At 42.1% G+C, this 22,220-nt stretch overlaps 1 protein-coding gene across 8 annotated transcripts in view; it reads right to left on the reverse strand.

Annotated features, from left to right (window-relative positions):
• MYO9B (myosin IXB) overlaps nucleotides 1-22,220 on the reverse strand; it is a 157,614-nt gene that overhangs the window by 37,862 nt on the left and 97,532 nt on the right. For 7 of the 8 annotated variants that reach the window (XM_044270264.1, XM_044270282.1, XM_044270246.1 and 4 more), the window contains 11 exons: nucleotides 17,915-18,037; nucleotides 15,109-15,258; nucleotides 10,101-10,270; nucleotides 7,031-8,023; nucleotides 6,881-6,935; nucleotides 6,690-6,796; nucleotides 6,449-6,600; nucleotides 6,176-6,360; nucleotides 5,396-5,494; nucleotides 4,914-5,090; nucleotides 4,345-4,386 (listed from right to left, as the gene is read on the reverse strand). In XM_044270264.1, the coding sequence (XP_044126199.1) occupies nucleotides 4,345-4,386; nucleotides 4,914-5,090; nucleotides 5,396-5,494; nucleotides 6,176-6,360; nucleotides 6,449-6,600; nucleotides 6,690-6,796; nucleotides 6,881-6,935; nucleotides 7,031-8,023; nucleotides 10,101-10,270; nucleotides 15,109-15,258; nucleotides 17,915-18,037 (2,253 nt within the window). The remainder of the gene's footprint in view (nucleotides 1-4,344; nucleotides 4,387-4,913; nucleotides 5,091-5,395; nucleotides 5,495-6,175; nucleotides 6,361-6,448; nucleotides 6,601-6,689; nucleotides 6,797-6,880; nucleotides 6,936-7,030; nucleotides 8,024-10,100; nucleotides 10,271-15,108; nucleotides 15,259-17,914; nucleotides 18,038-22,220) is intronic. The other variant, XM_044270230.1, reaches the window with a different exon arrangement.

The following is a 22,220-nucleotide window of genomic DNA, read 5'->3' on the forward strand; positions in this document are numbered from 1 at the left end:
AGCCCACGCGACTAGTTCGCGCGGTACCACAGGCGCCAATCCGTTCTAAAAACAAATGCCTAAAGAGGGCCACACTTGTGTAGAAATTGTCCACATAAAGATGGTACCCCTTGCCGAATAAGGGTGACACCAAGTCCCAAACTGTCTTCCCACTGCTCCCCAGGTAGTCAGGGCAACCGACCGGCTCCAGGGTCTGATCTTTTCCCTCATAGACCCGAAATTTGTGGGTATAGCCTGTGGCCCTTTCACAGAGCTTATACAATTTGACCCCATACCGGGCGCGCTTGCTTGGGATGTATTGTTTGAAGCCAAGGCGCCCGGTAAAATGTATTAGGGACTCGTCTATGCAGATGTTTTGCTCTGGGGTATAAATATCTGCAAATTTCTGGTTGAAATGGTCTATGAGGGGCCGAATTTTGTGGAGCCGGTCAAAAGCAGGGTGGCCCCTGGGACGGGAGGCGGTGTTGTCGCTAAAGTGCAGGAAACGCAGGATGACCTCAAATCGTGTCCTGGACATAGCAGCAGAGAACATGGGCATGTGATGAATCGGGTTCGTGGACCAATATGACCTCAATTCATGCTTTTTTGTCAGGCCCATGTTGAGGAGGAGGCCCAGAAAAGTTTTAAATTCGGAAACTTGGACTGGTTTCCACCGGAAAGGCTGGGCATAAAAGCTTCCCGGGTTAGCGGTTATAAATTGTGTGGCATACCTGTTTGTCTCTGCCACGACTAAGTCTAAAAGCTCCGCAGTCAAGAACAGCTCAAAAAATCCCAGGGCCGAATCGATCTGAGCTGTCTCAACCCGAACTCCAGACTGGGCGGTGAAAGGGAAAACTACGGGTGCGGCTGAAGTTGGGGACTGCCAATCAGGGTTTGCCAGCACCTCTGGGATTCTAGGGGCTCTACGGGCACGTCTTTGCGGTGGCTGCGACGGGGTCACTACTGCACGTGCCACCGTACCAGCTTCAACTGCCCTTCTGGTGCTCGCTACTTCACCAGGTTGTACGGCAGTGCTGGTACTAGGTCCAGGAAGGGCTGGGCTGCTGGTGTATGCCTCACCACGTAATCCGACAGCACCAGCCCCACTCTGCTGCTCTTGAAGCGGATCCTGCGCAACCTGCGGTCTAGCGACACGGGGCCGGGTACGCCTGGTGCTATCAGGGACCTCAGCCTCCTCGTCCGAACTTTGGGTCAGAGAGCCACTGCTTTCTACAGGTTCGTATTCTGACCCGCTGGATTCATCAGATGAGGGTTCCCACTCCTCATCCGACTGGGTCAGAAGCCTGTAGGCCTCTTCAGAGGAATACCCCCTGTTAGACATGTGGGCAACTAAATTTCGGGGTATTCCCTGAGACTACCCAAGAAAAAAAAAGCAAGCCTGTCTTACAAATGGGAGGCTAGCGAAGTACCGGATGCCGCTGCGGTTGATAAAAAATATCAAAACTGATTTTTTTATCGCCGCAGTGCGTGTAAAGTGAATGTGCAGTGATCAAAAAAAAAAATTTTTTTGTCACTGCGGTGGGGCGGGCGTGGGCAAACGCACGTGTGGGCGACCGATCAGGCCTGATCGGGCAAACACTGCGTTTTGGGTGGAGGGCGAACTAAAGTGACACTAGTACTATTATAGATCTGACCGTGATCAGTTTTGATCACTTTCAGATACTATAAAAGTACAAATGCTGATTAGCGATACGCTAATCAGCGAATAACGGACTGCGGTGCGGTGGGCTGGGCGCTAACTGATCGCTAACTACCTAACCAAGGGACCTAAACTATACCTAAAACCTAACGGTCAATAACAGTGAAAAAAAAAAGTGACAGTTTGCACTGATCACTTTTTTCCTTTCACTAGTGATTGACAGGGGGGATAAAAGGGGTGATCAAAGGGTTAATTGGGGTGATCTGGGGGCTAAATGTGGTGTGGTGGGTACTCACAGTAGATGTGCTCCTCTGCTCCTCTGCTGGAACCAACCGACCAAAAGAAGGAGCAGAGGAGCACAGCAGCCATATAACCCCATCATATTTACTAATATGTGGGGTTATATGGCTGCTGATTGGTTTTTTTAAAAATCAGCAGCCTGCCAGCCAATGATCGTGGCCGGCAGGCTGCTGACGAAATAGTCTTCTGCGAAATGCCGGCCCGCGATGCGCATGCGCGGGCCGGCTGTGACGTAATCTCGCGTCTCGCGAGAGGACGCGCCGATGCGTCCAGGAGGAACTAAACAACCACCTCCCGGACGCATCGGTGCGTACAGCGGTCGGGAGGTGGTTAAAGAAGAACTCCCCAAAAAAATAAAAAAATTCTCTGATCTTTTAGAAAGATACTTAATCTGTAGTGAAGGTAATCTTCTTACCAGTGACTGTATTTGTGAGTTATAACCTCCCTTCTGATCCTCAGCTGTGTCATGTGACCAGCAATCAGACCTTCCAAACAACACAGCATCTTATTTGTGGACAGAAAGTCAGTTTCTCTATGTATTCCTATGGGAGCCTCAATGTCTTTCTCAAAGGAATGACTAGAGAAGTAACTGACTTCCTGTCCTGTGTCAGTTAGAGATCAGAGAGTTGACACATGACACAGCTAAAAATTCGAAGGGAAGGGATAACTCACAAACACAGTCACTGATGAGAAGATTACATTCACTTCAGATTACATCATGCGCCTTTCTAACAGAGAATAATTTTTTGTAGGAGTGGTTTTTGGACAACTGGATTTTGGAATTTCTTTTATTAAACAGATTGTTTTTTTTCAAAATTCACACAAATAAAATTCTAATCTCTATACACTCCTGTCCACCCAGAAAAAAAACAAAAAAAAAAAAAACAAAAGGTTCTTGTGAGGATACTGGCTTATTCCTTGCCCAAAATGAGTTGAATGCAATATTGAAAAAAATAAAATAAAGTATCCACAGCCTTTAACGTATAACTGCAATTTATTTTTTCTTCTTCTAACATGCAGGCTCAATGATGGGCAACATTTTTCTAATCTACTTTAGTGAATTTAGTGAAGATGCACATTTATATTATAAAAGTTGCCCTGAATTGCATGAGTCTTCACAGTAGAGTGCAGTACTGACTGGGCAGTAAATATACATTCTGACATGCCCACTATTTCTCACTGACCAGTGTGGCCAGCGCTGACAGAGAACGATCCTGCTGTATCTCCAGCACACTGAATAACTAACCAGGAGATACATGACAGCGGGCAGTAAGCGCTCACTACTGGGAATGCAGGGGAAGCAGTTCTACAGTATATAGGGACAGCTATGCTGCTTGTAGTGCTGTTTAACAGGATTACAATGAGGAGGTTAAAGAATATATCTGTCTCTATGATCACTACCATTTATATCTCATCATTAGAACTTCCTGAAACATTTATTAGTTTGAGATTTATGACCTGATGAATTTTGGTTTAGTTTTACATGCATTTATCTTACAAATGCAAAGGTCTTAAACTGATTGCTTGATTTGAATGCTTATTTCAAGAAGACCTAACAGCACTCCAGGTATTTTTAGTAAATGCTTGTATTCTTAAAACAATTCTATAGCATCTATTCTTACAATCCGCTTTGTCCTGTTCCTCTTATTTCTACTAGAAATTTTTGAATAAATTGTCAACTGGTGTTACCATTTCCCTTACCAAATGGTGCATACCTGCATATTCTAGGGAAAAGACCAAATGAGGAGGCACTGATGCCAGAACGCATTATCATAATCGGCTGCACGGATTTGTGGGTGAAATATCTGTTGTATCCTCTCCATATTAAGGCTACTTTCACACTAGCGTTCGGTACAGCCCCAATGCATTTTGAGTGGATGCAGATCCGCTCAGAATGCATCCGTTTGGCCTCCGTTCCGCTCAGCAGGCGGACACCCGAACGCTGCTTGCAGCGTTTTCATGTCCGTCTGGCCGTGCGGAGTCAAACGGATCGGTCCAGACTTACAATGTAAGTCAATGGGGACGGATCCGTTTGGCGTTGACACAATATGGTGCAAGTTCAAACGGATCCATCCCCTATTGACTTTCAATGTAAAGTCTGGACAGATCCGTCTGACTACAAATTGGACTTAGACTTTTTTCTGAAATATAATGCAGATGGATCCATTCTGAACGGATACTATCGTTTGCATTATAGGAGCGGATCCGTCTGTGCAGACACCAGACGGATCCGCTCCGAACCCAAGTGTGAAAGTAGCCTTAATCTGCAAACCACCATGGCCATGTGTGATGGGGAATTCAAATACTGCATTTGCTAAGACAGACACGTCAGGAGGGGTGACAAGTCCTTTTTGGATTGCTAACAAGTTGAGTAGTCAAACACAGAGCCAAAATAGAACGCTTACATGTTGGACTTGTTTCCTCTTCTTCTTTTGAGATTTCCTCTGCTAAAACATAGACGAAAATATTAATTATAAAGAGTGAATAAGAGAACTTCAACTTCACAACTGCAAATTCAGCTTCCAGGCCTTCCCAAAAATCACATTTAGGAATCATGCACACGGACGGTTTGGTTTCCTGTGTCCGTTCAGTTTTTTTTTTTTACTCATATGCCAAACCATTCACTTTAACCTGCCGAAAAAAACAGAAATGACTCCGTGGCTGTTCCGCAAAAAAATAGAATATGTCCTATTATTGTCCACATTACAAACAAGGATAGGACTGTTCTCCTAGGGGCCGGTACTTCCGTTCTGAGAATGCGGAATGCACATGGCCAGGATCTGCAAATTGTGGACCAAAAAACACCCAACGCCTGTATGCATGAGCCCTTATTAGGATGGTGCAGTAACTGAAATTGTGCTGTGGCCAGAGGTCCGGTTTTAGGCTGGATAGTCCAGGTTTCAGACTCCCTGTCCTTTGTCCATCAGACAGAAGCACTTGTAGTGCAATTAAATCCTTGAATTATGAAACCAACCTTCTGGGGTTCATGGTCCTCTCTCTTAGAGTACCCACGTGTAAATTCATCTAAGAAGGACTGGAACAAGTTAAGAACAAGCTTCACATCCTTCTCATTCTTATCCTTAGTTAGACTGCTCACAAGAAGCTGGAAGTTCTCCATAAGGTCCTTGTAACCAGCATGAATGTGCCCGTTCTAGAAGAAAAAAAAACAAGTCATAAGAACCTTACATCTTATTTATTTATTTTTACATATTTTCAAATCAAGTCTACTAGATGAAAATGAAGTACACTGCTTCAAGCCTTCCGATTCCCTACTTTGTAAGTACTATATATTCTTGCTATTTGAGCTTTTTGATCCAGTGGTTTGCAGGAAGATAGTACCCAGTAATACAACATTCATGCCTGGATAAGGAGTATTTTTTAAGAAAGAAAATCATCTAGCATAGAAAGAAAAATTATATATTAAACTTTTACACAGACATTTATGTAGTAACTTACAGGCGAAGAATACATGGACTTGAGATTGGCTCTAAACATTTCCATGGCTCTGTAGAGCAGACATTCAATTGCAGATTTATCCTGGTGCAGAGTGGTTATCTGAGCAGACAAAAAAAATGACTCAAGCAATTACTAAGACACATCTTAGGAGAAAATATTTTTTTTTTATTTCACGTATAGTTAGTTACCCGTTTTCGCCTTATGGACCACAATTTTTTTTTTTCTAAGAACCATAGCGGGAAGTTTTCATTTTCCCCACGCCAGAACTTTGTTTGAAAAAAAGTTGCAAACAGTTTTTGCGAATTTGACGCTACTTCAGACAACCTCCGAACTTTAGAAAAGTGTAAAGAGGGACAACATTTGCGGACAGCGATACAGTTGAATACTGTGGCGCAGGTGGGAGTATTTTGTGCTGCACTGTGGTATTTGGTTCAGCTGGGGCTGAACTATGGTATAGCAGTAATAAACGGCTTCTGTCTTCTCAAAGGAGTTTCACTTGTCTGATAGCTGAGGACCAGATTTGCTCCGGTTAGATTGCAGGGTCAGGAGCTTTAATTCCATGCCATACTTGTATGGCACTCTGGATCAAAGCCCAGCCCTGTACATGTATGGCACTTAGTCGCCATCAGGTTAATGTATTCATGTAAGAGGGTGTTAAACAATATCTCTAGTTTGTTCAGAGGACATCAGGAGGACATCTCCGGGGAATTACAAGCAAGCAAATAATAGTTATTACCACAAATAATTTATCATTGCACTTTCTATTTCTTCACTATTTACCTTGGTAAACAAAAAATCATCAAGATGTTTTAGCTCAGTAGAATTGGTGATCTCCCGGCACAAAGATGACTTCCATGTTTCAGACACAGTAGTGGCTTTACCAATTTTAATGGAGCGACTCCTAAGTAGTTTATTGGGCTGTTCAACAGGTGACTGGCGACTTGTCTGTCCTCCAATAACTGCCCCTGTGGTATATATGAATGTATGTGTCAGTCTTAATTTCAGTCATGTGAGATAGAGAATACATATTACAAAAAAATAAAAAAAATAAACCTTCTATGGATCTTTTTGCTGCAACACTATCCTGGATTGATGGTGGAAAAGCTGGCTGTTCTGTGCCCTCTGGGGTCAGAGGAATCTCTTTGCTGCTTTTTTTATCAGGCTTCTTCCCCAAAAGCCTGTAAAGAGGACCCCTGAAAGTATGCCTGCAAATAAAAGGGATTGGAATTTGCACCTAGAAAAGCAATTAAAAATCATTCCAGAAAATACTGGATTATTTCATCATCTCACTCACTTAGAGTCTGATACAACGTCAGACTGAATGCTGTACTCGTTTGATTTCTTTTTTTGTAGGTGAGCTTTATTTGGTCCTTTATCTATTTCAACATGCAGAGGAGGTGGCTACAAACAAAACCATAAAACAGTTAAAATACTGCAAACAGTAAATCAGTATAGCAGTCTTGTAAAAGCTATTCATTCACAAACCTGAGGGGCAGGAGGAGATTGTAACCTCGTTGAATCCTCTGCAGATGGCTTCTCCCTGTTGAGCAATGATTAGAGCATCAACTATCTGCGCCATATTAAAAATCAATATACTTGCCACCTAACAAACTACTAATGAGAACCTCAAAATACCTTGCTGACATATCCTTGCCATCCCTTTGAAGATTAAACTCCTCTCGCTCAGGTGTGCCTGGAACTTCAACCGGGCCAGACTCATTTTGTCTCTTCTCCTTCCACCTTTCGGCTTTGTTTCTCAGTTTTTCATGGTCACTATACCTCTGGATGATTCCTACAGTTGGGGTTTCAACATCTAGTGGTGAACTTTCATTGCACTGATCTAAAGATGGCTTTTTTGACATCTGCTGAAGGTCCAAATCAAGATTTGGTGGCCTTTTAGGTTTCTCTGAGTTCTGATCTAGAGTTGTAGCTTCACTGGCCTTAATAAATATTTGTTCTTTCTCTTGGTCTGACTTCTCCTCTTGAGATACTACAAGCAACTTTTCTTTAGCACTACTACTACTACTACTACTACTACTACTACTCCTCTGCTGTCCAACTTGTGAAATAGCACCTTCCACGTGCTCATCCTCCAATGAGGAGTAGATATGTTTGTTCTGCAGCATGTCGTGAAGCAGACATCGGAGCCTCCTGTTTTCCCTTTCACGGCTGCTGGCTGAACGGTCAAGACTCTTAATTTCACCACAGGCATTAGCTGCCACTATACGATTAGATATCCCTTGATATGGCACATCTTGAGATATTTTTGTCTCCTCACTTTCCACTGGACTCTTCTCTGCCTTGTTCCGGTCATTCTCTCTTTGAATCCTCTCATCTTCATCTGTTCTCTTCAACCATATTGGTTCTTCTTGCTTTGTAGTTTCACTTTGCTTCTCTACCTTACTGTCTTCTTGAGGTGCAATCTGTATGACCGATCCAGAAACTGTTTTTGATGTCCCAGCATCAGTCACTTCTGCTTTCTTTTTAAGTTCCTCTTCTATCAGTTTCTGCTCATTTTCCTTTCGAATCTTCTCCATCAGGGCTTCTCTCTCCTTTTCAATGGCTTCTTGCTTTCTTTTCTCCTCCTCTGCATCTGCCTTCCTCTTTGCATCTAACATGACAATGAACCTTGGAAGAGACAAATAATAATTAGTTTAGCAATATTAAAAATTATAATCATATTAGAGCATAACAATGGATTAGTATGTTAAAGGGTTATTCCCATCTCAGACAATGGGGGCAAATCGCTAGGATATGCCCCTATTGTCTGATATGTGCAGGGCCTAGAGGTGGGACCCACACCTATCTCGTAAAGGCAGCCGGTAAAGTCCCGGAGGGCACACCGCACTGGGACCCGCACCTATATTGAGAACGGAGCAGAGAAAGTAGTGGCTGGAGGACTTTTTGGCCACAATGAGCAAAGGACAGCACACGTCCTTATTAATTTTAGTGTGTGTATTCAGACATCAGTGTTTTAGCACGGTCCGTGGGTCAGTGTTTTTAACACTGATGCATGCTCGATTTTGTTTGTGGATCCATCACAGTCTATGGGTCCGTGAAAACCACAGACGCAACACTGATGCCATCCGTGTTGCATCCGTGGTTCATGGATCATTAGGAAGAGATGTTTGGGAAAAAAAATTCAGTGGTTCCGTGTCAGTCAAACACGGATGCAACACAGACAGCAAAAAACTGACACACGGACCCAACACGGATCCTTTACGGCCAGCTCCACGGATGCATCACTGACTACCTGCTCACGGATTTGAGCATGGATACGGACATGTGAATAAGGCTCAATTGTGTATACAGAGATAGCTGTCAGTCTCTGATAGTTGTACACAGGGGAAGTGTTATCAATTCTCTGTGTAAGTGTGTATACATAGATAGCTGTAAGTCACTGATACTTGTGCATGGGGTGATCTTAAATATAGAAAGAGCAGAGGGTCAAACAGAATTAACAGTAATGAAAAGCCAAGGTGTGTTCAAACTTTTGACTGGTACTGTGTATGATAAGGTGATATATGTTACTGTTTTATGCCAGCGATGAGGAAATGATTTCTGAAAAGTGACCTGTACAGCCAAGAAGTGAAGCCTATTAGGCTTAGTGGCCAGTGAAAAAAATGCTGTAATGTTTTAAAATAGTGACATAGGTTTAAAAAACCCATCACCAAAAATTATTAAAAATGTTTAAAAAATGTTTATCATAAAAACTTAATTTAAACAATCAATCACAGTGCACGCCGATTTGAAAGTGTCAGGGAGACCCTAGAGAGTGGAGCTGGTAAGGGTTGTTACCCAACTTTCTTCTGATTTAAACAATAGGTTATTTTCTGATGACATTCCCTTTAAGATAGGTGGCAATCAATTAATCATTTGATAGATGCTCCCACTGAAGTCAATGTGAGCAGTGCTCTCTTTACAAGGTTGATAGTGCTGTGTAGTTCCAGCGGCAAACTCTGGCAAAAGACCTACACAAACAGCTGATGTGGGAGGGCCGAATCAGCTAGTGATGACCGATCTGATAGGAACCCCACAATTTAGCCATGGGTGCTGCAAGCAGACAAAAATAGGGAGCCCCCCTTTGTCTAGCCCACTCAGATGCCCCAGTTGCTACTGACCATGGCATATGAGTGGTTAAATGACAGAGATCAAAGCTATCTCCAATCCCAGTCACTGCAGCTGGGTGTCAGCTGTATTACATTGCCAGCACCTGCCGCATATGGAGTGGGATCACCTTGTGAGCCTGCTCCATTCATTCCTCCTGCACCTTGGCATAACTGTACATTCAAAGAGTCAATTAGCCAAAAATAAGGATAACAGTAATACAAAGGGGGAGATTTAACAAAACTGGTGCAAAGGAAAACTGGCTTTGTTGCCCATAGCAACCAACCAGATTGATACTTTTATAAGTCCGTTTTCCTTTACACCTGTTTTGGTAAATCTAACCCATAGGTTTCTTACATAAATTAACAGTACTTTCAATACAAACAAAATCAATGGATATAGTTTTGATACCTGCTCAAAGGGGTTGTCTGCTTTTTACTATTAATGATTTATCTTCAGGATAGCTCATCAATATTAGATCAGCGCGGGTCTGACTCCCGGAACCCCCGACGATCAGCTGTTTGAACAAGCGCTGCCTTCTCTGCTCTCAACAGTAAAAAGCGGACAACTGATTTAATTCAGTGGATCCACTACTTACTTTTGCCTTTGTAAATATCCTTTGAAAAGTGCTTGTAATATTCGTATAGCTTGAATCTGTCCAATAAAGATCTTTCTCTGTACATGACCTCTCCAGGCTGCCTGGATGCATACAGCAGCATTCCTCATAAGCCCCAAGTCTCGTCTCACAATATATGACCTCCAGTATGCCTTCAAAGAAAAAAATAAAATATTATACATTTAGAGATATTTGCAAGATTACTTAACCACTTCCCATCTGGGCCATTTGCCTCCTTCCTGACCAGGCCTAATTTTGCAAAACTGACATATCTCACTTCATGTGGTAATAACTTTGGAACGCCTTTAAGTCATTCAGAGATTGTTTTCTCGTGACACATTGTACTTCATGATGGTCATAAATTTGAGTCAAAATATTTCACCTTTATTTATGAAAACATCCCAAATTTACCCAAAAATTTGAAAAATTCACAATTTTCTAAATTTCAATTTCTCTGCTTTTAAAACAGAAAGTGATACCTCATAAAATATTTATTACTTAACATTCCCCATATGTCTACTTTATGTTGGCATCATTTTGGAAATGTCATTTTATTTTTTTAGGACGTTAGAAGGCTTAGAAGTTTAGAAGAAATTCTTCAAATTTTTAAGAAAATTGCCAAAACCCACTTTATAAGGACCAGTTCAGGTCTGAAGTCACTTTGTGGGGCCTACATAGTGGATACCCCCATAAATGACCCCATTGTAGAAACTACACCCCTCAAGTTACTCAAAACTGATTTTACAAACTTTGTTAACCCTTTATGCGTTCCACAAGAATTAAAGGAAAATGGAGATCAAATTTTTAAATTTCACTTTTTGGGCAGATTTTCCATTTTAATCCAATTTTTTCTTTAACACATCGATGGTTAACAGCCAAACAAAACTCAATATTTATTACCCAGATTCTGCGGTTTACAGAAACACCCCACATGTGGTCATAAACTGCTGTATGGGCACACGGCAGGGCGCAGAAGAAAAGGAACTCCACATGGTTTTTAGATGCCATGTCCCATTTGAAGCCCCCTGATGCACCCTTACAGTAGAAACTCCCAAGAAGTGACCCCATTTTGGAAATTAGGGGATAAGGTGCCAGTTTTATTAGTACTATTTTTGGGTACATATGATTTTTTGATCATTCATTATAACACTTTATGGGGCAAGGTGACCCAAAAATTGGTTGTTTTAGCACAGTTTCTATTTATTTATTTTTACAGCGTTCACCTGAGGGGTTCAGTCAAGTGACATTTTTATAGAGCAGATTGTTACGGACGTGGCGATACCTAATATGTATACTTTTTCTTATTTATTAAAGTTTTACACAATAATAGCATTTTTGAAACAAAAAAATTATGTTTTAATGTGTCCATGTTCTGATAGCTATAGTTTTTTTATTTTTTGAGAGATTTTCTTATGTAGGGGCTCATTTTTTGCGGAATGAGGTGACTGTTTTATTGGTACCATTTTGTGGGACATATGCGTTTTTGATCACTTGGTGTTGCACCTTTTGTGATGCAAGGTGACAAAAATTGCTTGTTTTGACAGTTTTTTTTTTTTTACGGTGTTCATCTGAGGGGTTAGCTCATGTGATATTTTATAGAGCTGGTTTTTACAGACGCGGCAATACCTGATATGTATACTTTTTTTTATTTGTTTCACTTTAACACAATAATAGCATTTTTGAAACCAAAAAATTATGTTTTAGTGTCTCCATGTTCTAAGAGCTATAGTTTTTTTATTTTTTTGAGAGATTTTCTTATGTAGGGGCTCATTTTTTGCGGGATGAGGTGACTGTTTTATTGGTACCATTTTGTGGGACATACGCATTTTTGATCACTTGGTGTTGCATATTTTGTGATGCAAGGTGACAAAAATTGCTTGTTTTGACAGGTTTTTTTGGTTTTTTTTTTACGGTGTTCATCCGAGGGGTTAGCTCATGTGATATTTTTATAGAGCTGGTTTTTACGGACGTGGCAATACCAAATATGTCTATTTTATTTTTTCATTCCTTACTTGGGGACCTTTTTATTTTTACATGTGAAACTTTTTATTTTATTTTATTTTTTTCAACCCTTTATTTTTTTTTTTACACTTTTCGTCCCCCATAGGGTCATACAAGACCTCTGGGGGACATTTGCTTCACTTTTTCTTTTACTGTTGATTTCTCCTGTAACTGGGGCTGACATAGTAGCCCCAGTTACAGAAGAAATGCACCCCCCAGAGAGGCAATACAGCGCTGTACAGCCGCAGTGCAGGGCTGATCGAGGTCTCTGTAAGACCTCACACAGCTCCTGCAGCTCCGGTCCCGGCGGTCACATGACCGCCGGGCCGGAACAGGAAGCGCACAGCGCTTCCTGCTCTGCAGACACAGCGCTCGGTGAGCGCTGTGTCTGCAGCGATCCGGAAGGCAGGGACACCTGGGCACTGTCCCTGCCTTCTCTCTGGGTTGCCCTGCTGTCACTGACAGCGGGCAACCCGATCAGCAGCTGCACGATTGGCGTGCAGCTGCTATTTCTGAAAGGACGTTCAGAAACGTCCGTTCAGAAATAGAGGTCCATCCATAGGACGTTTATATCCTATGGGCGGACTTAAAGCGGTTAAAGTATCACAGTAAGTGCATATGCATATTACACTTAAAGGGTTTCTGTCACCAGAATGAACCCGATTAAGCTAGCTGACATTAGCGACGTGCTAATGTCAGCTGAACCTAACTAGCCTATTCCTACTTTTATCTATGCCCCCGTTACTCCAGAAATATAACTTTTATAATATGCTAATTAGCCTCTAGGCGTTGTTCCTGCTCCTAGAAGCTCCGTTCTCCCACCTCTGGCCACGCCCTGCTACACTAGATTGACAGGGCCAGGCAGCCTTCACCTCCAACTGCCGGCCCTGTGCGCTGGGGAAATCTGGCGCAGTGAGGTAACCAGTAGCCGGCAAGAGCCCTTTACTGATTGCGCCTTTGCCGAATACTGAACGGGACGGCACAGACGTGAGATTTACACGGCAGGCAGTAGGAGACCAACACTGCCTGGCCCTTTAAGAAATACATTCAGGGCCATTTTGAATTATTTTAGTGAGGTCAAAAGTGTTGAGATACCTACACAACTTTTAGGAAATCCAATTCTAAGTCCACAGACATTATATGGAGTTTGTCACCGCTTTGGGTAGGCATTCTACAAGAGTTTGGAGTGAGTCTGTGGTACTTTTTGCCCATTCATCCAGAAGAGCCTTAGTGAGGTCAGACATGGATGTTGGAGGAGAGGGTCTGGCGTGCAATCTCCGTTCAGGCTCATCCCAAAGGTTTGATGGGGCTGATGGCTCTGTGCGGGCCAGTCAAGTTCTTTCACACCAAACTGACACAAACATGCCTTCATAGACCTTGTCTTGTGCACTGTGGTACAGGAATCCTGGACCACCTGACCTTCCCTAAAATGTTCCCATTAAGTTGAAAGTATACAATACCGTATGTCTTGGTATGCTGAAGCATTAAGATTTCCCTTCATTGAGATGAAGGGGCCTAGACCAACCCCTGAAAAATAACTCAGGCAGGTAATGTTCTCCTGACATTCGCCAAACTCAGACTCATCTGTCAGACTGCCAGAGAGGGATGATTCGTCACTCCACAGAACACATTTTCAATGCTTCAGAGTCTGGTGGTGATGCACTTTACCCTACTCCATCTGACACTTAGTATTGTGCTTGGTGATGTATGGTTTGCATGCAGCTCCTTGGCCATGGAAACCCATGCCATGAAACTGCCAGTGCACAGTTTTTGTGCTAACGTTAAAGGGAATCTGTCAACTAAGGACAGGTCCACTTTCTTTAATTGACCCAGCCATTCTGCCAAAATCTGTATTGTACAGCTCCAAAGCCTAATAAGTCCTGAATATTCATAAGCTCCTGGCTTTCTCCACCCACTTGCTGCTGATTTTGTTGGAAATAAACTGTTAATCAGAGGCAGGTGGGCTGGGAGAGACGGGAGCTCAAAAATATGGAGACTCATTGGCATCACTGGAGCTGTTAGAACCTAGAAGCATAAAACTGCTGACAGATCCCCCTTAATGCCAGAGAAGTTTTGAGACTCTGTAGTCAGAAGAACACTGGTGACATGTGTGCCCGCTCTGTCATTTTACATGGTCCACCACATTGTAGACAAGTTGCTGTGGTCCCTTAAAAACTTCACAATAATACCACTCACAGGTGAAGCTGGGATATCTAGGAGGGAATTAATTTAATCAACTTACTTGTTGCAATAGTGACATCCTATTACAGTACCAGGCTGGAATTCACTGAGCTCTTTAGTAGGACCCATTCTTTCACATATGTTTGTAAAGGCAGACTGCATGGCTAGGAGCTGGATTTTATACATTTGTGATAACTGGACTGAATCAAACCCTTGAACTCAATAATTGAGACGTGTTCCAATAGGTTTGTCTATACTTATTAGATTTCTCCTCGTCCGTCTTTTTTCTAAACTAAAATATCCTCAGTTTTGGTAATTTTTCTGGTTACTGAAGTCAACCCATTCCAAATTTTTTCCAAGAACATATATGTGTAGTTCCAATTGGTTAAAAAAAAATATGAGCACACATTCGTGTGTCAGGCTTTGCATACCCTAGTGTCATAGGCCCCATTTTTAAAGGAATCAGTGATTAGGACATATCAGTTTGCAAATATGTCACTGATTTACAATGGATCGGTCAATTTTTAGTGGGTACACCGTATGCTGTCAAGGTGACAGAAGCTTTTACAGCTAATTTTTGTATGCGCTAAATGCATAGTAAAACAATTTGCAAAAGTTTGGGTATCCTGTCAAACATAATAATACATAGTAAAGACAAGCAAACATTTGTGCTTGTCAAATGTTTTTGCACCATTATAAGATTCATGCATTTTATAAAATTATTCAGCTCGGTCATTTCTAAGGATGGGCTTTCCACAACTATGATTTTGGTATAGACATATGCACATCCCTTTTATTCCTATTTTACCTGTATGGTGACAGCTGCACTTTTCATTCTCAAGAAATTTCTCCTATCCACAACCATACGGAAAAGACTTTGCAGTAGAATGATTTTCCTGATGACAGCCTGATGAAGGGTATCTTGCAGCTTTTGCCTTTCTGGTTCCTTCATGAAAACCTGAAAAACAGAGTGAACAATGGTTGATGTTAAGACAAAAAAAAAAAAAAAGTCTGAAACAGTAGCCAGTTTATCAAGTTACAACCCGTACAAGATATACTAATGGAAAAAGGGAGATGCCAACCAATATTAATGCTCCCCTGCCTCAATAAACAACCTGCTGCAAAATCCAAAATAAAGGGTCTCCAGAACAGGGCCTCCAAAGTGCTTGGTGTGCTCTCTACATTCATCACTATAGAAAATCTGAAAATAACAAACCAATTGTGCTCAGCTACAGTATTTTGGGCACAGCATTATATCCATTACATCAGAAGATATAGCTGTTAGAAATCGGGATGGCAACTGGATAAAACTGGTCAATAAAGTGTAGGTATTGTTGGGATTCGCTCTGGTATTTAGGATTAGCGGGTGCAGCACAGAGGCAAAGTACAAGTTCTTGGTTCAAAACATCAGTGTTTATTCACATGTGAAAGCAAAACAAAAACGCGAGTTGCTTGGTGATTGTTCACACACATGAAAAGTTCATATACAAAACAGTCACCTTTCTCCTGGGTGTTACTTCACACCCTGTTGGAAGTTCTGCCTTGTCAAGTCCACAGGCAAGCATTAGGCTACTTTCACACTAGCGTTCGGGTGTCCGCTCGTGAGCTCCGTTTGAAGGGGCTCACGAGCGGACCCGAACGCAGCCGTCCAGCCCTGATGCAGTCTGAATGGAACGGATCCGCTCAGACTGCATCAGTCTGGCGGCGTTCAGCCTCCGCTCCGCTCGCCTCCGCACGGACAGGCGGACAGCTGAACGCTGCTTGCAGCGTTCGGGTGTCCGCCTGGCCGTGCGGAGGCGTGCGGATCCGTCCAGACTTACAATGTAAGTCAATGGGGACGGATCCGTTTGAAGATGCCACAATATGGCTCAATCTTCAGGCGGATCCGTCCCCCATTGACTTTACATTGAAAGTCTGGACGGATCCGTACGAGGCTATTTTCACACTTAGCTTTTATATGCTAAAAATAATGCAGACGGATCCGTTCTGAACAGAGCCTCCGTCTGCATTATTATGATCGGATCCGTTCAGAACGGATCCGATCGAACGCTAGTGTGAAAGTAGCCTTAGGTGGCCTGTTCGCAGTCACAGGAGTCTGAGCCCTCCAGCCCGGTTCAAGCCACAGATCCCAACACAGCCCTCAGACCTCCTGAGCTCCACTGTCAGACGGAGGTAATCCTCTCCACCTGGCAGTGCTGGCCACTTTTTATGCCTGGCACAACCAGGCCTGGAACATGGGGAGTAGTTGCCCATCCTGCACTTTGACTACTCCGAGTAAGAGCCGTCCCGGGTCAGCGATTATAGCCATACTAAGTATCAAGGTGTCAAACAGCAACTGCTGCTGACCAAATAAAAAACGGCTCTTACTCCACCGAAGCCAGGAACCTCGGTGACACGTACCCATCATCCACGATTATTTCGTGTACCTTCTTACAGCATATTAAAAAATTAAATGTCAATCACAATAGAAGTCAGAACTCTGGTCCAAAATATGGTCTGCATGGGGATTTTTTTTATATACCAGCTTTCCTCCTCTAGCTTTGGGGATAAAGAGGATATAATCATGTTAGAGATATGATGTATGAACTAAAGGCAAAATTATATCTGTTTTATATTTTGACGTTTGTATTAATAAATAATTGGGGGGGGGGGGGGGGGGGGTTGGGATGGCAGTGTATGCAGCTGAAACAGGTTTGACTGCCGATTTGATTTCTAAAAGCTATATCTTCCGATGTAGTTGATATTGTCTGAAAGCAAGACCAGGCCCATATCTATAACTGCTACCAATCCCAGCTAAAGCAGGCCTCCCCTCTTAGGACTTTTTTGCTTTGGGCACTTGGAACAGCAAAGCCTTCAGAGCTGTTTTTCAGCAGAACAAAAGCACTCTATTCTGGACATTGAATAAAGACACAAAGTAGGACTAGCACCTTGGAACCGAAGCAGAGCTTGGTTTCAAATTTTAAAGTGGCTTTCTACTTTAAAAATCAACTACTGAACTTATTAAATTAAGGCTACTTTCACACTAGCGTTCGTCGGTCCGCTCGTGAGCTCCGTTTGAAGGGGCTCACGAGCGGACCCGAACGCAGCCGTCCAGCCCTGATGCAGTCTGAATGGAGCGGATCTGCTCAGACTGCATCAGTCTGGCGGCGTTCAGCCTCCGCTCCGCTCGCCTCCGCACGGACAGGCGGACAGCTGAATGCTGCTTGCAGCGTTCGGGTGTCCGCCTGGCCGTGCGGATCCGTCCAGACTTACAATGTAAGTCAATGGGGACGGATCCGTTTGAAGATGCCACAATGTGGCTCAATCTTCAAGCGGATCCGTCCCCCATTGACTTTACATTGAAAGTCTGGACGGATCCGTCCGAGGCTATTTTCACACTTAGCTTTTTTTTGCCATTTTAATGCAGACGGATCCGTTCTGAACGGAGTCTCCGTCTGCATTATTATGAGCGGATCCGTTCAGAATGGATCCGCCCGAACGCTAGTGTGAAAGTAGCCTAAGTCACGTGCTTCTTTGTGAATAACTTACTCTGGTAGTGTGTGGGTTATTATAGACCAGCATATGCTGCCAGTCTATGATAAATCATACATAGAGAACGTAAAAATATGACAAACCTTTGTTTTTCCCAGCTGGTAGTTATGCGGGTCTAGACCAATTTTCTCCAGCAAAGAATTGATGTCCCCTTTTAGGGTTGTTGAAGATTTGGGAAGCAGTACCTGAAACTGGTCTTGAAACTCCTAAAAATAGAGGTGGTCAGAAAGACATGCAATTACAAATAGGTCCATATATATTTGGACAGAGACAACATTTTCTAATTTTTGTTCTGTACATTACCACAATGGATTTTGAACAAAACAATTCAGATGCAGTTGAAGTTCAAACTTTCAGCTATAATTCAGTGGGTTGAACAAAATGTTTGCATAGAAATGTGAGGAACTAAAGCATTTTTTAAACTCAATCCCTTCATTTCAGGGGCTCAAAAGTAATCGGACAAATTAAATAATTGTAAATAAAATGTTAATTTCTAATACTTGGTTGAAAACCCTTTGTTGGCAATGACTGCCTGAAGTCCTGAACATCACCAGACGCTGTGTTTCTTCATCCTTAATGGTCTGCCAGGCCTTTACTACAGCAGTTTTCAGTTGCTGTTTGTTTGTGGGCCTCTCTGTCTGAAGCCTAGTCTTTAACAAGAGAAATGCATGCTCTATTGGGTACTGTTGTACCTTTTCATAGGTATATACATTGATATCCAATTATTCTAGTCAAGATGGATGTTCATTACCTTTAAGAGCCATGCTCGACAATAGTTACAATTTTGTATGTCTTGAGTAGGCCAAAGTAAGGTCGCACAAAGGTTTCTGTGTGTAAAAGGTTTCTGCTGTTTAGTGTTATTCTTCTCATAAATGTACCAGTCTGAGAGGAAGCCTCCTTGTCTACTTATAAATTTATGACGGGAGATAAGATAAGTTATAGAAGCAGCTAGTGATAATTACCTATACAATTAGGTATTTATTAATAAAGCAAAATATATAATATTTATGTATTCATTTAATGAGCCTTAGTTAGTCCTTAGCATAAGACAATCAGTAGGACATTATATATATTATTACTTTATATTATATTGTTATATATTATGAAGACAAAATGTATCTAGTATATTATATATATTTCTTGTTCAGTTTTTACAAAGGAAAATTAAGGAAAGGGACCTCAGTTAGGAAGGAAGACTAATGAATCTTTTGATGCATGCGTCTTTACAGAGGAAGAGGTTCTAAGCCAACTGTCTAAAATTAATACAAATAAGTCACAGGGGCCTGATGGGATACACCCAAAGCTATTAAAAGAGCTCAGATGTGAACTAGCAAAACCGATAACAGATTTATTTAACCAAATCACTGGTAACAGGAGTCGTCCCATAAAATTGGAAATTAGCAAATGTTGTGCCCATTCACAAGAAAGGTAGTAGGGAAGAATCGGGCAACTATAGGCCAGTATGCATGACATCAATAGTGGGGAAATTAATGGAAACCATACTCAACGAGGACCTTTCACTTGTATAAACTATGTGAACTGAGTATGCTGCCATATAGAGCGGCGCCCGGGGATCTCACTGCACTTACTATTATCCCCGGGCGCCGCTCTGTTCTCCCGTTATAGGCTCCGGTACCTTTGCTCCTTAAGTTATAGTAGGCGGGTCTTCCCTTGTCCTGTGGGCGTCTCCTTCTCCTAGGTTGCAGCGCTGGCCAATCGCAGCGCACAGCTCACAGCCTGGGAGGTTTTTTTCTCCCAGGCTGTGAGCTGTGCGCTGTGATTGGCCAGCGCTGCAACCTAGGAGAAGGAGACGCCCACAGGACAAGGGAAGACCCGCCTACTATAACTTAAGGAGCAAAGGTACCGGAGCCTATAACGGGAGAACAGAGCGGCGCACGGGGATAATAGTAAGTGCAGTGAGATCCCCGGGCGCCGCTATATATGGCAGCATACTCAGTTCACATAGTTTATACAAGTGAAAGGGCCTCTTTAAGGAGAGGATTGTGGAACATCTAAAATCCCATGGATTGAAAGATGAAAAACCATCATGGGTTTACTTCAGGGAGATCATGTCAAACTAATATTATCGATTTTTTTGATTGGGTGACTAAAATAATAGATGTCGACATCGCTTATCTAGACTTTAGTAAGGCTTTTGATACTGTCCCACATAGAAGGCTTATCAATAAATTGCAGTCTTTGGGCTTGGACTCTCATATTGTTGAATAGATGAGGTAGTGGCTGAGGGACATACAACAGAGGGTCGTAGTCAATGGAGTATATTCAGACCATGGTCTTGTTACCAGTGGGGTACCTCAGGGATCTGTTCTGGGACCCATATTGTTTAATATCTTTATCAGCGAAAATGCAGAAGGCCTCAATGGTAAGGTGCGTCTTCTTGCTGATGACAAAGATTTGTAACAGGGTTGATGTTCCTGGAGGGATACACCAAATGCAAAAGAATTTAGGAAAACTAGAGGAATGGTCAAAAATCTGGCAACTAAAATTTTATGTTGATAAGTGCAAGATAATGCACCTGAGGCGTAAAAACAGAAGAGCAGAATATAAAATCAGTGATACAGTCCTAACCTCAGTATCTGAGGAAAGGGATTTAGGGGTCATTATTTCAGAAGACTTAAAAGGTAGGCAGACAATGTCAGAGCAGCAGGAAATGCTAGCAGAATGCTTGGGTGTATAGGGAGAGGCATTACCAGTAGAAAGAGGGAGGTGCTCATGCCACTCTACAGAGCACTAGTGAGACCTCATTTGGAGTATTGTGCTCAGTACTGGAGACCATATCTCCAGAAGGATATTGATACTGTGGAGAGAGTTCAGAGAAGAGCTACTAAACTAGTACATGGATTGCAGGATAAAACTTACCAGGAAAGATTAAAGGACCCTCAAAACATGTATAGCTTGGAAGAAAGACGAGAGAGGGGATAGGATAGAAACTTTTAAATACATAAAGTGAATCAAAAAGGTAAAAGAGGAGAGAATATTTAAAAGAAGAAAACCTGCTACAAGAGGACAGTCTTAAAAGTAATATCAGGAAGTATTACTTTACTGAGAGAGTAGTGGATGTATGGAATAGCCTTCCTGCAGAAGTGGTAGCTGCAAATACAGTGAAGGAGTTTAAGCATGCATGGGATAGGCATACAGCCATCCTTCATAAAAAATAGGGCCAAGGGCTATTCATAGTATTGAGTATATTGGGCAGACTAGATGGTTCTTATCTGCCAACACATTCTATGTTTCTATGCTGGTATGACAGAGGAGGTACTGATATCTCTGTGAGAAAAAGAGGCCCATTCATATCATTACAGTCCATAGATCAACAGTGTGAGAAACATTCAGAGAGACGCCTAGACGTCTGTCTCTAATTGCTACAAGTGTCAGACTTAATCCCTATAGCTTTGAATTAAAGTTTCTAAGGTCAAATGTATGGGATACATTTTATTCAGACTTGCATAGTTAACCCTTTATACTTTGATGCAAATAACTTATACAGCAATGCCACCTGGGTATGAGTAGGTGACATTACAACAGTAGCAAAAGTGCATTCTGGGGTAATGTTATGATGTCACATTTCTTATCAGTGGTCACGCCCATCCAACAATGATTGGAAAGTTCCAAACTAGGAATGTGTGTCTAACTGATAAGTTTGTGATCATAAACCACACACAGAGGGAGAAGATAAACTCACAAAGGAGAGAGGATAAGGAAAGGAAAGGAAAGGAAAAAGGAAAAGGAAAAGGAAAGGAAAGAAAAGGAAAGAAAGGTCTATCAAAATAAAAGCCATGGTGAGACATGCGATAATGGACCACCCAGCTTTCCGAGGAACAGAAGCGAGATTCCTACTAGGACTTGGTAAGAGACACAAAGAATGATATTTCATTTTATTAAGATTAATTGGATAATGTGGGTGAAATTATACCATCTAAATTGGCGAATAAATTAATCAAATCATCTCCATATTGAGATGTAGTCTTAGGATATTATACATACATGCATATATATATATATATATATATATATATATATATATATATATATATATATATATATATATATATATATCTCCAGAAAATGGCAGGGCAGCACTCCTAGCTTCAAGTGCCAGCGTTTTCCCCTTGGTCCTGGGGTCTAAACACAATCCAAATAAATAATATATATATAGCAAACAAATAACGTAGCAGAACACCACTAGATGCACTAAGACTGAGTGAACAGGTGAATGTGTGAACAGGGTCAAATACATGACGCCAATACTTACTGCAAAGCAGTGAAGAAGCTCTTATGCATATTATTGATCAAAAGTGCATCTAGTGGTGTGCTGCTACTTTATTTGTTTGCTGTATTATTGCCGGGTAGCTTGCACCTGCGATTTGT

The sequence above is a fragment of the Bufo gargarizans genome, chromosome 1 (genome assembly GCF_014858855.1).
Source record: "Bufo gargarizans isolate SCDJY-AF-19 chromosome 1, ASM1485885v1, whole genome shotgun sequence".
In the NCBI taxonomy this organism is placed as follows: Eukaryota; Metazoa; Chordata; class Amphibia; order Anura; family Bufonidae; genus Bufo; species Bufo gargarizans.